The sequence below is a fragment of the Diabrotica virgifera genome, chromosome 6 (assembly GCF_917563875.1).
Source record: "Diabrotica virgifera virgifera chromosome 6, PGI_DIABVI_V3a".
NCBI lineage: Eukaryota > Metazoa > Arthropoda > Insecta > Coleoptera > Chrysomelidae > Diabrotica > Diabrotica virgifera.
The window spans coordinates 83,415,785-83,430,831 of record NC_065448.1 but is presented as its reverse complement, the minus strand read 5'-3'; the positions used below and the strand labels follow the sequence as shown (position 1 = coordinate 83,430,831).

General features: G+C 32.7%; 1 protein-coding gene and 1 long non-coding RNA gene across 5 annotated transcripts in view; one reads left to right on the top strand and one right to left on the bottom strand.

Moving 5' to 3' along the window:
- The first annotated feature begins 4,605 nt into the window (after positions 1 to 4,605).
- LOC114326159 (uncharacterized) lies at positions 4,606 to 6,114 on the top strand. Its single transcript, XR_003651802.2, has 2 exons — positions 4,606 to 5,778; positions 5,987 to 6,114. It is a non-coding gene; the product is annotated as an uncharacterized LOC114326159 (long non-coding RNA).
- Positions 6,115 to 7,382: 1,268 nt separating this feature from the next.
- The window catches only part of LOC126886513 (uncharacterized), a 56,181-nt gene continuing 48,516 nt past the window's right edge, over positions 7,383 to 15,047 (bottom strand). For 3 of the 4 annotated variants that reach the window (XM_050653490.1, XM_050653491.1, XM_050653492.1), the window contains exons 3-4: positions 14,581 to 15,009; positions 12,161 to 13,879 (exon numbers count right to left, since the gene is read on the bottom strand). In XM_050653490.1, coding sequence (XP_050509447.1) covers positions 13,611 to 13,879; positions 14,581 to 15,009 — 698 coding nt within the window. In that variant the 3' untranslated portion in view covers positions 12,161 to 13,610. Of the gene's footprint in view, positions 7,565 to 11,493; positions 13,880 to 14,580; positions 15,010 to 15,047 lie in introns of those variants that run through there. The other variant, XR_007698649.1, reaches the window with a different exon arrangement.

The following is a 15,047-nucleotide window of genomic DNA, read 5'->3' as shown; positions in this document are numbered from 1 at the left end:
AGCCAGAAAATAAAAAAGACATACAGAGATTATTAGGAATGATAACGTATTTCAACGTAGAATGAAGTAAACACTTCTGTTGTATATAGGTATATTATAAATTTATTAAAAAATTTTTAAAATTCATCCACAAGGGAGTGGTTGTACAAAACGTTTTCGGTCAAACTGACCATCCTCAGTGTAAACGTCCAGTGTACAAGTAATTGAAACTAGCCACTTGAATAGGTGTAAAACCTCAAAATAACATTATTGCTACATTATGAGCTGTATAGTAATCGACAATAAGTCGATGTCTTAAGATTAAAAATGTATCACATGTGGATGTATGTCATCCTTGCTCGGAATTAGCACAAGGTTGTGATCAGGTCAGAGGTTAACAAGGGGTTGGTTGTTAACCTCTCACCTGATCACAACCTTGTGCTAATTCCGAGCAAGGATGACATACATCCACATGTGATACATTTTTAATCTTAAGACATCGACTTATTGTCGATTACTATACAGCTCATAATGTAGCAATAATGTTATTTTGAGGTTTTACACCTATTCAAGTGGCTAGTTTCAATTACTTGTACACTGGACGTTTACACTGAGGATGGTCAGTTTGACCGAAAACGTTTTGTACAACCACTCCCTTGTGGATGAATTTTAAAAATTTTTTAATAAATTTATAATATACCTATATACAACAGAAGTGTTTACTTCATTCTACGTTGTCTTAACAAAGGTATACAGCCAACTACAGGGTTTACCCTTTTAATGTTTGATAACGTATTTGTCTAAACACATAAAAAATTTGTCAGACTTAACCGCACCTCTTAGGGAATTAATTAAAGAAAATGTAGAATGGCATTGGTCACATAAACATGATGAATGTTTTAGTAAAATTAAGGAAATAATTTCAAAAAGCCCAGTATTAAGACATTTTGATATAAATGAAAAGTGTTTAATATCGGTTGACTGTTCAAAAGACTCAATAGGAGCTGTACTCTTACAAAAAGGTCAACCAGTAGCTTACATGTCAAAGGCTTTAACTTTAACACAACAAAATTATGCACAAATTGAAAAAGAACTTCTTGGAGTTCTGGTGGCATGTGAGAAATTTCATAATTATATATATGCTTCCAAGTTTGATATAGAAACTGATCACAAACCATTGATATCCATAGTAAAGAAACCCTTAATGAATGCGCCACCACGACTTCAAAGAATGTTATTTAAATTGCAGAGGTATGACTATAATCTGATGTATAAAAAAGGTAAAGAACTATATATAGCTGATACGCTATCGAGATGTTGTTCGGAATTGCCTGTAATAAAGAATGATTTAGATATTGAACTAGAATCACAAATTTGTTTAGTAAGATTAAACATTAATGTTTCAAACAATCAACTGCAAAAAATCAAAGAAGAGACTAGCAAAGACAAAACTTTAATTGATCTAAAGACTTTCATAAAAAAAGGTTGGCCAAAAGAATTAAATAATGTACATAAAGATTTAAAAGCATTTTTTAAGATTAAAGATGAAATAACCTTCTTTGATAGTTTGTTGATGAGGAATAGTCAAATTATAATTCCTCATGTAATGAGAAAAGAAATGTTAAAAAGAATTCACTATGGCCATCAAGGAATAAATAAATGTAAAATGTTAGCTAGACAATCATTATATTGGCCTTCCATGACAGTTGACACTGAGAATGAAGTTAAAGGTTGTCCAATTTGCCCACAATTTGAAAATGCAAAGAGAGAACCTTTGACTCCACACAATATCCCAGAACTCCCCTGGGAGGAAGTTGGCTCTGATATATTTTACATAGGTCAAAAAAGTTATTTAATGGTGGTAGATTATTACAGTAAATATCCAGAAATTTGTCTGTTGAACGATACAACCAGTTCAACTATAATTACACATTTAAAATCGATATTTGCTCGTCATGGAATACCAAAAATATTTTACTCTGATGGTGGACCACAATACACAGCCAATGAATTTGTTAAATTTTGTCAAGAATGGGAATTTAAAAGCATAAAGTCAAGCCCAGAAAATCATAGATCTAATGGTCTAAGTGAAAGATATATTCAAACCTACAAAAAAGCGCTAAGAAAATCTCTTAGAGATGGTAAAGATACATATTTAACATTGCTACAACTTAGAAATACACCAATTGATTCAAATTTACCATCATCATCTCAACTTTTAATGTCACGAGTACTTAGAACTCAGATTCCCACCACTGACAAAATTCTAAAACCAAAATTATGTAATTCTAAAATAGTAATCAGCGATTTTCAGAAAAGACAAAACAGTCAAAAAGCTTATTATGATAGAGGGACAATAAATTTAAAACCGCTTAAAAATAATGAAAAAGTTTATATTAAAGATAAAAACAAATTGAGAGAAGGTCTTATCACACATAAATTAAGAGATAAAACCTACTCGATTAAATTAAGAGATTCTGGGTCAGAAATTGCAAGAAATAGACAATTTTTAGTTCGCATTCCTGCAACTTCTGACGATGAACATTCAGATAACGAATCTGAAACTAGTGAGTCACAAAATTTTGAAAGTGTCTCTGATAACCATTCTGATCATCACTCTCCAATAAACTTACCTCCACAAACCTCTTCAGGTCGAATTGTTAAAAAACCTGATAGACTAGATTTATAAGTAATTTTATTATAAAATAAAAGGGGGTAAAGGGTGAATGAAACAATTGTGGAAATTTATAAATGTTTATTTAAAGATTTGTTAAAGAAAGTTATGTTTATTTTGTCATTATAAAAAGAGGGGGATGTGATGTATGTAAATAGGTAGTATTCGGAACGCACTCAAGTTGGTAATATTGTAAGAGTGACGTGACAGTGACAAGGACAGTGAAACGGAAATAAAACCATTCTGAATCTAGACACGATAGATACAAGTTGTTTCATTATAACCTATCCTCCAAAGTTAACCTAGGAACCCTACCACGTGTTACATTATAACATTACAGCATAGTCTAGATGTGATCTCACTAAACCTTTATAAATGTCTTTATAAAAGTCTCTCTGACATTAAAAGTCATCAAATTACATCATTACTTAACATCAATACAATAGGCCATTTCAAGACTTTGACGTTTATGACACTAATTGAAAGCTGGAAGGCAAACATTGAAATTATTTATATTTGTACCGCATTGAGTTTCGTAAGTTTTTTACGTTTAATAGTTTTTTTATAAAATAGTTATTGTTGTTATAAAATAGTGGTTTATATAATTGTTTTTATATAATAGTTTTTTATAGTTGTATTTTCCGAACATTTTGCTGTTGACTTCTGTAGCTTCTAGCTGTAGAAGTACTTTAACGACTGTATTTAGTTGTAAGCAGTGAATAAATAAACATAAGTAAATATTTTCAAAAGCTTTTGGTATATAGATCCATTCTCCCTCAAGTGGTATGAATTAACCTACAGTAGAAAAAGTTTTTCAAGGGTGACAACATGGACAAATATAGTTACTTACATGGACATAGTTTTTTTGTATTTGGAGCTTAGTAATAGTTTTTACACAGGTCAACAAATGAAGGCATTCAAGAGTTTAAATTCTTACAAATATTTTGAGGTAGGATTTGTATATAATTGTGGAGCTTTAAAAATAAATAATTTCATCATAGTGGTTCACCCCAGATATCTTAAAAAATTGACCTTTTAAAGAATTTGTACAGTCGGAAAAATGAAAGAATACCCATGAACGGTCACATCAAACAGGTACAATCACATATTTTGTATTTGCTGTTCTTTTTCTATAAATAACAAACGATAGAGATAGATTAATTATGTTAATAATATGTGATCGTTCATGGGTACTCTTTCATTTCTCCGACTGTACCTGCAGTGAAAAAATTTCAAGAGAAGAAACTGAGAATCTGCCGGAAGAGGTGAAATGTTTTTTGATTTTAGACAACGCTCCTGCTCATCCCTCTGAAAATATTCTATGATCAAAACATGGCAACTTTAGTTGTATGTTTTTGCCAAAAAATACATCGCTTATTCAACCCATGGATCAGGAAATAATTTTAGCAACAAAATGAATATATCGCAGAAAGTTTTTAGATGAAGTAATTGTATGATGAAGATAACACAGAAGATACAAGAGGGCAGCATACTTTGCAAAATACAGCGTAAAAATACTTTGCAGCATACTTTGCAAAACTGTTACAATTTGAAATCAACAAGCTGTTAAGTTTGCTACAGCATGGAAAGGCAGTTATTAAGGGGTTACATAGGTTTTGCGTAAAAAAAGTGACTTTTTAAAAAAATTATATCTTGGAAACTAAAAATTATTTTTATTTATAATTGGAACATGTAAAAGTATAGTACACTCAAAAAAATTTCAGCCAAATATATTCATTTTTGTAGAGTTGACTGCAATTTTTCGACAACAGCCCTTTTTTGCGGTGAGCAGTATAACAAGTCCAGTCTCATCTGAAATTTCTTGTAGTTTATACCTCTGGTTAGTGAATGAACAAAGATTTTTTTATTAGATGAGGTCATTTTTGTTTTATTAAAAAAAACTACTTTAAAAATGAGAAAAATTGGGGTCAAAAATGTGTTTAAACTTATGTAAAATCTTCAAATTTCATTTTTTTTAATTCCTTCGTTCATTTACTAGCCAGAGGTATAAACTACAAGAAACTTTTTGATTTCAAATGAGACTGGACTTAGTTATGCTGCCCACCGCAAAAAAACTTAAACTCTACAAAAATGAATATTTTTGGCTGAAACTTTTTTTGAGACTACCTTAAGTACTATACTTTTACATGTTCCAATTATAAATAAAAATAAATTTTAGTTTTCGAGATATAATTTTTTTAAAAAGTCACTTTTTTTACCCATAAGACCTATGTAACCCCTTAAAAAAATGTTTGATGGCCAAGATGCATACATATATTTAGAAGGAAAGTTCCTAATTTCTGTAGTATAATACATAATACCGAAGAGGAAGTAGCTCTAAGCGCCGGACTCCACTTGCGATTTGTAGTCGTGAAGATTGAACACATTCTTTCAAATAGAAGTCAATCCATGATTATTTAGTTACAAATGGCCCAGATAGCATGTAAACTTGTAGCAAGTTTGATTCTTCTTTGATTTTTCATTGCTGCGTAAAATATGACGAGGCAAGTTTGTGATAAGTTTGCTGCAATATTGTTATGACAAAGATGATTATTCAAGTTTGTAGCAACTTTGCTTCAAGCTTAGCTTTGCACAGCCCGCTTCGATTCGGTTTTCGTTCGGCGCCCCGACTGATGTCCCGCCCACGACAACGAAAGTGTTGCCACCCGTAGGGAAATTTCTGTGTTTGCGAGAATTTTCAACATACAATTGAAAAAGTTATCTCAAAAGGGAATTTTTCCTCCAGTCCAAATTGCACAATATTTAAAAAAATCAAAAGATTTGAAAATAATTCAAGATATTTTCGCAGATTTTGTAAATAGGAACGAATTTTTTCATAAAAGTGAGAATTTTTAAGGTAAGTTGAGGGAAAAAGCTTACTCGATGGCTGGCAACACGGGAAAAAAATCTGCTACGCGTATGCGGTGACAGTTTGTTGTTGTGGTTATCCAGTTTTTTACAACTTAAATTTTCCGTACAATTCTCCGAGGCTATTACCTTAATTATTATTACTAAGCTGAAGCCTATTTTCTTCATTGTTAATAGACCAAACTGCATGCTTACTGCATTACAGATTAGTACCTACTCATTTTGCTCTGGCCAACTCTGGTGGCATTGAGGTAGAGGTAAGTCTTTTTATGTTTTTTTTGTAGCTTCTAACTGTACTCACATACTATTTAAAATAAATTATATATTACAAAATATGTAGATATAATAAATAAATTTTAGGTTTTTTTGTAAAATTGTTACTTTAACATATTTTTACATCTTTTAATAACATAGATTAATTCTGTTCACACAGCAAGAGTTTTTAACAATTTCTATTTGTTTCAGAGCTGATATAGACAAAACCAAGCATCGGAATCTGAAGCTAGGGTGTTTAATGTAAGTTCCAATGAATAATTTTATACAATAGATTGTATTTTAGTCGAGTGATTAATAAATAGTTATATAAAATGGTATTGTACTTTTTATTCACATTGTTTTATTCAAATTGTGGCTAGTATCTCAAAACAAACCTTAAGCAAGTTTGTATAAGTTTGAAAAAACAAACTTCATGCAACAAAACAAAAACAAACCTTCAGAAAGTTTGTTACATCAAGTTTGTATCAAGTTTGAAAAAACAAACTTCATGCAAGTTTGTCACATACCAACTAGCAAGTTTGATTTAACCTTGCTGCAAGTTTGCAAAGTTGCCATGGCAAACCTGCAGCAAGCTTTCATGTTTGATGTATCAAACTTGTTGCAAGTTTGAAACAAGTTTATATTGTTATCTGGGGGATTGACTTGTATTTGAAACAATGTGTTCAATCTTCCTGATTACAAATCGCAAGTGGAGTGCGGTGCTAATAACACCAAAATATTCCATATATGTCCATAGAAGGTACACAGACATTGAAAAATTCCTGGAATATCCCCGAAAACACGTTCCCTGATCATCCCAGGAAAATCCTGTGTCACCATTTTAAACATTACCTGAATGTCTTATTGGAACATTCCATGAATGTTCTTTGGACATTCAAAATATATTTTGTAGACATTCCCTGGATATACCAGAAATACAGTGATGAGCGCTCTAATAACCTGCAAAATAGCACAAAAGATGGAAAACGTATTAAGTAGTGAGATAAAAAGAAATGAAACTAGTCGAGCTGGGAAATTTAGCGATATTAACTTATTACATTTAGATTGTATTGATTGTGTACCACCTTCAGACATATCAGACGAGTTTGGAAACTACCACTGTCACAGTGACAGTTTTAGTTGACATACTCCTCTGATATGTGTAAAGGTGGGAAACAATCAATATAAAATAAAATTTAAAGGTTAATTTCGCTAAATTTCCCAGCTCGACTAGTTTCATTTCTTTTTATCTCACAACTAAATATGTTGCCCGTCTTTTGTGCTATTTTGCCGGTTATTAGGGCACTCATCACTGTACATCCTTGCTGATGTGACAATACCTCCTATCTGTTTTTTCATGAGTTTTGTAGGAGAGATGGAAAAACATGTTTTAAGGTCACCTCCTGTGTTCATGTAAGTTTTGACTTGTTTTGTAGTTCATAGATAGTTTAATTTACTACAAAACAAGTCAAAAAATATCATATGAAAACAGGAGGTGACCCTAAGACAAGTTTTTAGTCTCTCTTACGAAACTCATGAAAAAACAGATAGGATGTATTATTACATCACTGACGATATGTGGCCATACCAATTAATACATCCTTGATAAATATAAACATTTTTATTGAACAAAATCTTTTCATACATTTTTTTAATGCAATTTACTGATATTCCTAAATATTTCAAAAAAATGTGTCACATTTGCTTTGTAAACCTTTCTTTTGCCTTTCGTAGCCACATATTCCGTTTCCTTCCTGGGTTTTTGTAGACCACTTCTCTCAGCTGATTCTAAAAAAATAAAATAAATGGTAATTTTTCTATCCTTTACAATTAACAATCAGAAGAAATATTTACAGGTAATAATATGCATAAATAATAATATTTTGTATTTTGACAATGACGCCTGATTTGGAAGTCGAAAGATTAATAAAATTATTTTTTAAGTTAAATTGTGGCTTATTTCCCAATTAGAATAGTTAATTACAAAAATGCCTCAAATAACTAGCTTCAGAACAATAAATAATTCGTTTCATACCAACATTCGTCCACAGTCAATTATACCTGTAGTATTTCCATGAAAAGATTCTTTAAGTGAATTTTGCATAGTTTTCTTTAAAATATCTCTATCAGGCCAGAACACAAATTTTTTTAACCTAAGACACATTATATACAAAGTATTTTTGAAATAAGTTGATACCGGGTAGGGTGAAATACTAAACCTATATCCCAAATCTTTATAATCTAAGTTTAAGCTTAGTTTAGCTAAAGTATATAAGCAATACTTGATCACTTGGTGACAAAACAGTATTTTGATGGTATTTGATAAATGGTGTAATATACTTTAAAGCTATTTTAAAAACATTGTAATTTGCTAAACCAGTATAATTTTTAGTTTTGGCATCATCATTATCTATACTTTCACAAGATAAAGCTAATTTCTTAAGCTGATATTTAAAATCCTGTGTTAATGTTTCTTCTTCTTAAGGTGCCTATCCGTTCCGGATGTTGGCGATCAGCATGGCTATCCTAACTTTGCTTGCTGCTATTCTGAATAGTCCGGTTGTCGATGTATTAAACCACTTTCTCAGGTTTTGAAGCCAAGATATTCTTCTTCTCCCTGGTCCTCTCTTTCCAAATACCTTGCCTTGAAGAATGAGTTGCAACAAGCCATATCTCTGTTCATTCCTCATAACATGGCCAAGATATTCTAGTTTGCGCTCTTTGATTATGTTAATAATCTCGCATTCCTTGCCTATTCTACGTAGAACCTCAATATTAGTCACACGATCCACCCACGAAATTCTCAAAATGCGCCTGTAACACCACATCTCAAATGCCTCGAGTTTTCTCAAAGAAGCCTCGGAAAGTGTCCAGGCCTCTACTCCGTATAATAACGTAGAAAATACATAGCATCTGATGATAGAGATTTTGGTAGCAAGAGGTAAATCGTGGCTTCTGAAAAGAGACTTCATCATTATGAACGCTGATCTCGCTTTTCCTATGCGTTGTTTTATTTCACTTGAGTGGTCCCACTGGCTGTTTATGTTGGTACCAAGGTATGCGTAGCTGTCGACCCTGTCAATTAGTTGTTGGTTAACCAAAAGCTGTGTATTTAATATTTCGCGCTTACTGACTACCATATACTTTGTTTTTTTCGTATTGAGATCAAGTCCGTATTCTCTACTTATATCTGATATGCGCGACATTATTCTTTGCAAACCATCTAGACTGTCTGCAAAAACTACAGCGTCGTCGGCATATCTAATGTTGTTCAGACGCACTCCGTTGACTAATACGCCTTCCTGTAGTTCTCCCAGCGCTTGCTCGAAGATACATTCAGAGTATATATTAAACAGCACCGGGGACAGGATGCATCCTTGCCTCACTCCTCTATCTATGGAGACTGCCTCTGTTAATTGGTCTTCCACTTTAATATTGGCAGTTTGGTTGTAATACAAATTATATATGATTCTCAAGTCTCTATCATCTACTCCCGCTTCTTTCAAGATGTTTATGAGTTTATCATGTTTTACTCTATCAAACGCCTTTTTGTAGTCGATAAAACAAATATACACTTCACAGTCAACATCCCTGCATCTTTGCATAAGCACTTGGACAGCGAATAGAGCCTCTCGGGTGCCTAAGGCATCGCGGAATCCAAACTGCGTCCATGATATCTGTTGTTCGCATTTTTTATATATTCTGCCATGTATCACCTTCAGAAACGTTTTGAGTAAGTGGCTCATTAGGCTAATTGTTCTGTAGTCTTCACATGTTTTGGCATTTACTTTTTTGGGTAAAGTTACGAAGGTCGACTTTAACCAGCTTTGGGGTATTTTTCCAGTTACGTATATTTTGTTGAATACGGTTGTTATCCATTTTATTCCTTGTTCATCCATAAGTTTTAGGAATTCTACATAAAACTGGTCAGGCCCTACAGCTTTACCATCTTTAGTTGTTTTAATAGCTGACGTGACTTCTTCAATGGTAATCGAGGGTCCTGTTTGGCATTCAATGTCTTCAATGGTATTCTGCCTTTCATCTGCAAAAGTTACTTCCACATATTTCTTCCACGTGTCTAGTTTTTCTTCCACACTTAACAGTGGTTTGCCTTGGTTATCTGCCAAACACCCAACTCTTCTAGGTTTGTATAAGCCTGCAGCTTCTTTAACTTTTTTGTGCATATTGAATGAATCGTGTTTATGTTGCAATTGCTGGATTTCCGCACACTGTTCTCTTAGTCGTGTATCCTTAGCTATTCTAATTGCTTTTTTGATATCTTTATCTATTCTTTTGTATAATGACATGTCCTGATCTTTGGACTTTCGCCTCTCTTCCATCATATCTAAAATCTCGTTTGTCATCCACGATTTCTTCTTTATTTTTGGTGGTTTGAGGAATTTCTCACGTATGTCTTGTGAAACTGTATGCAACTTTTCTATCTCCTGGTCCATTACATCCGATTGAATAACGGTATTCAAGTTGTTCTGTATATACCGTTTTACACTCTGTTCTGTGTTTTGGTCTTTTAATAGCCTTATGTCGAATTTTGGATTGACACTACGTCTAACCTTCTTTAGCCTGAGCTTAATTTTGCCAATCAGTGGGTTATGGTCTGACTTGATATCAGCTCCTGGGTATGTCTTGACTGATGTTATGCTGTTACGGAATCTTTTATTAATCATGATGTAATCTATTTGATTTCTCACTATGCGGCCTGGAGTGTCTTGAGGTGATTTCCATGTATATAATCTTCTGTAAGGGAGTTTGAAGTAAGTGTTAGTAATCACAAACTCTTCTTCTGCCACAAATTCACCCAGTCGGTCTCCTCGCTCATTTCTTTCTCCAAGTCCAAATTGCCCTATGAATTCTCCTGATTGTCCCCTACCAATCTTAGCATTTAGATCACCCATAATCAAAGTTAAATCCTTTTTGGGGAGGCATTTTAAGGTGTTGGATAGTTCATTATAAAATGCTTCAATTATCTCGTCCGGTTTGTCAGCTGTAGGGGCATATACCTGGATAATGTTAGTTGTAATTGGGTAGGTATTAAGTTGAAGGAGGAGTATTCTTTCCGATATAGGTACAAAATTTTTAACATGTCTGGCAGTTTCTTGATTTAAGATTATACCTACCCCATTTTCGTGTCTTCCATTAGGGTTACCTGAATAATATATGTGATGATCATTAATTTTACATTGCCCAGAGTTCGTCCATCTCATTTCACTTATTCCCATTATGTCTACTGATAGTCTATCCATCTCCTTGATTGCATTATGAGTCTTACCTGCCTCGTATAATGTTTTAACGTTCCATGTGCAGATCGTGAGGTTTATCTTTACACTATATTGGCAAGGATTTCTTCTGCTGGCGACCGAGAAGGCCTTGCCGTCTTGTGATTGTCCTTCTCTGCCGGATCTTGGTATCCGAGTTCCATGATCAGTAATATCGTGTTAATGTTAATGACATAAAATGTATTTGTTAATGTTTTGTGTAATATGTGTAATGTAATTACACATATTACATGTAATTATAATTTTGTGTAATGTTTTTTCCATTGTAATATATGTTTGACTATTTGGCAAAATCTTGTCTTCTACTAAACTAGCTTTTATACCAAATAACTGCTATCTACCACTAACTATCCACTGTTTCTAAATCTACTAAAGTAACAGTAATGTATCATTAATGAAAAATGTGTAAAATCATAGACCTACCTAGTATTTGTAGAATATAAGACAGTCCAGTGTCTTATAAATCATTTCAAGAGGAATAAAAAAGCAATTTTTTCTTGTAGGTACCCTTTTCTTTTAATTCTCCTTTGGTACCTTAATTCCCATTTTAGATTTTGGGGAACTCATTTCATTGTGTTTATATACCCCATATTTATTGAAGGAACCCAATCTGGATTGATATTATCAGTTAAGTCGGCTGGTTTTCCTACAAGATTAGACTGTTAACATCTTCAAAAATCGTTAATGTTCAAATGTTGTAACTTACCAGATATAAGATGATTACAGGGGAATTTCCATTTTGCTAGTAAAATCTTTATATTTTATTGCATTTTACCATTGTTGTTGTCTCTCAGATGATAACTATAACTTATTTAGTTAAATTGGTTCAGTTTTGTGCTTAGAATGTAGCACTGATGGTAAGTGGTAAAAGCTAACTTTATCACGATTACTTTGCATTTCACACTTCAAAACACAACACCAATGAGGCATATTATCTTTCTAAATTAATACTTCCAGAGAAAATGTTAAATTAATCTTTGTACAACAACTAAAATGATCTAAAACCATAAGAACCTGATAGAATAATATTCAATGTTTGCCTTCCGGTAGCCATATTGATTTAATTTTGACAGCATCTTGGAACGGCCTATTTAAAATTCAGATCTAACCTAAGTAACATACATACAGTGTGTCCACAGATGGGGTGCCCAAGATAACAAACTTTTATTTTCAATTTATCAAAGATTTTATTTCCAAAAATCTTCAAAAATTGCGTTACGCAATAGTTAAACTCTCATAAGATTGTGTTACGTAGGGGGAGGGGGGGGTTAAAAATCTTCAAAAATCGCGTTACGTAATACTTGAACGCTCCCTTTAGCAAAAATATCATTCTTGATAAAAAGTTTTGCTTGTTCTAAACCCCCATAAAACGAAATAAAATTCAAAACCTGCTTAATTTTGTAGGCAATTTTATATAAATCCCTATAAATTTTGGCACTAAGTTCAAAATCGTAACAATAATCTAGTGTTGCTAAGCTACTATGTAGCATAGTAACTGTCAACTCCAGTAAATAATTTGTGAATTGTCATTTTTTTCGACAATGTTAAGAGTTCAACAAAGACTTCAATATAACGTGCAAAATAGAATATTTTAGTGAAAGAAGCAGGTAGTGGTATAAGTTTTTCATCAATGATTGCACAAAAGTCAAGCCTCATGTCATAATCACAATATTGTAAGGTGTGAATAAATTTTGGTTTAAAGGAATGAATGTTGTTTTGCTCGAATATTTTCTGTGACTTTTGTTACTCTTTGTGACTCTTTTCGCAAACTTTTTGGAATTTCCCTTGCTGACTACATAGCTAGGGCAGTAGCTGTGTCATCATCCTCATTGTATGTTATTTTCGATCTTTTTCTGTTTCCAACAGATGCCGTCTCATTGAATTTCTTTATCAGTTTCTTCAATCCATTCCGTGTAACAAGTACATCTCGATATTTTTCATTGAACATTTCAATCGCATGTCGGTACAAAACAGCTCCAATTCCATAACACTTTACAATATCTATAAATTCTCTGTTGGATGGTTAACATTATCTCATCGAAAAAGAATGACAATTCGCAAATTATTTATTGCAATTGACAGTTATTCAGCTACATTGTAGGTTAGCAACACTAGATTATTGTTAAGATTTCGAACTTAGTGCAAAAATTTATTTATTTATTATTTATTTATAACATAAAAATTATTTATTATAACACAAAATTAAGCAGGTTTTGAAAAATTATTTTATTTCGTTTTATGGGGAAGCAAAACTTTTAAAAAAGAATGACATTTTTCGCTAAAATTGAAAATAAAAATGTTTTTCCTCTTGGGCACCCCATCTGTGGACACACTGTATTTATATAATCTTATAAGAAATTTCACTATATTTATTACTAATTAAGTAAAATTTATAATGTTAAATTAAGTAATGTTCTTGTAAATAAGTCTATAAAACTATAATGAAAATTAAATACAGGTACAAGGCAAAAATGCATGTGAGCTACAAAAATTGTTAATAAAAATGTTTAATCAGTTCTTTTTTTTTAAGGAAAATACTCTCAAGTCTCCATTTTTCGCTTCTTCGTAATCTTCTTTCCCTTATTATTAACTTCTTCCAGAATTCCTTGAGTTTTCCTCATATATTCCGCAAAACCTTGGTCATCTAATCCGTTCAACACATTATTGAGGTATTCCTGTTGAAGACTTCGTTTGGTTTTTTCCTGGGTCACATTTGTCTGTTCTAGCTTCCCTCTGACAAATTCATTAATTTCCTCCTCATGCCTTGATTTGATAGTTAACATTTCTCTCGAACACCTTGCAGCATCATCTACAACAGAGTTAGAGCCCAGTATTAGCTATAAGTAGAGTGGAACCTCGATTATCTGTCTCTCCATTAACTGTCACCTCTGTTAACCGTCAGTGTACATACATACACATGTTGTATTGACTACATAAGCAAAAATTTTAATGTAAAAAAATTTAAAAAAAGTTAATTTGATTTGTGATGAGGACACAAATGGCTATCAATTGCTGACAGATAAAGAAATCGTTGAAATGGCAACAAAGGCGGACCAAAAAGATTCAGAAGCTGGCACAGACTTGGAATTTGACTGTAGATATGTTGATGAACCTATTGTAACTGACAAAGGTTTATGTAAATAATCTAGAGAAGCTGCATCGCACATGGAATAACTCATCGAGTGGTATTCTCAACAAGAAGAAGCCAATAAAGTAGATTGTATGATCTTATGCCGATTAAGAAATTCAGTTGTCGCAAAATGTGAAGCAACAGTAAAACAAACAAAGATTTCAGAATATTTTAAATTGATTCGATTGTACGAACACAAATACAAATCCCTCTTATATTGTCAAACAAAACATACAAATGAAATTTGAGAGTTGTACTATGAATTTTTATTTTTTTTAATGTTCTGTTAACCGTCTTTTCGATTATCCGTCATACCCTTGGTCCAGTGCCCTGACGGATAATCGAGGTTCTACTGCATAACAAAAAAAATTGATGTTTACCTTCTTTCTTAAATAAGAAAGTATAATTCTTGTTGTTAGCATTCCATTCCTGAACCTTTAAGGCTGCTGCTACCATATCATTTTGATCTCTTTTCTTGTGTATATTGTACTTTGTGGACAAATTTGTGAGATCTTGAGTTGTTATTACAGCAAGTCTATCTAGTTGTGGTGTTTCCAACTTTCTTGAATCTTTTAAAATTCTACTGGGTGGCACCCCAGCCATTAATTTTTCTACAACCATTTTTTCTTCTGCTTTTGACAGATGCATGGTTCTTAATTCTTCTTTATGTCCAGCATGTGTTTTCCAGTAACTGACAGAAACTTGTCCTTGGTCTCTCAGTTTGCAAATCAGCCTGGAAGGGCACACTCCTTTAATTTTAATTGATCCACCAGCTTTCTCTGTCATTATTTTATAGTTGGGTTTATATCCTAAAGACAGACAGGTATAAGTTTTAATTATTGCAAGT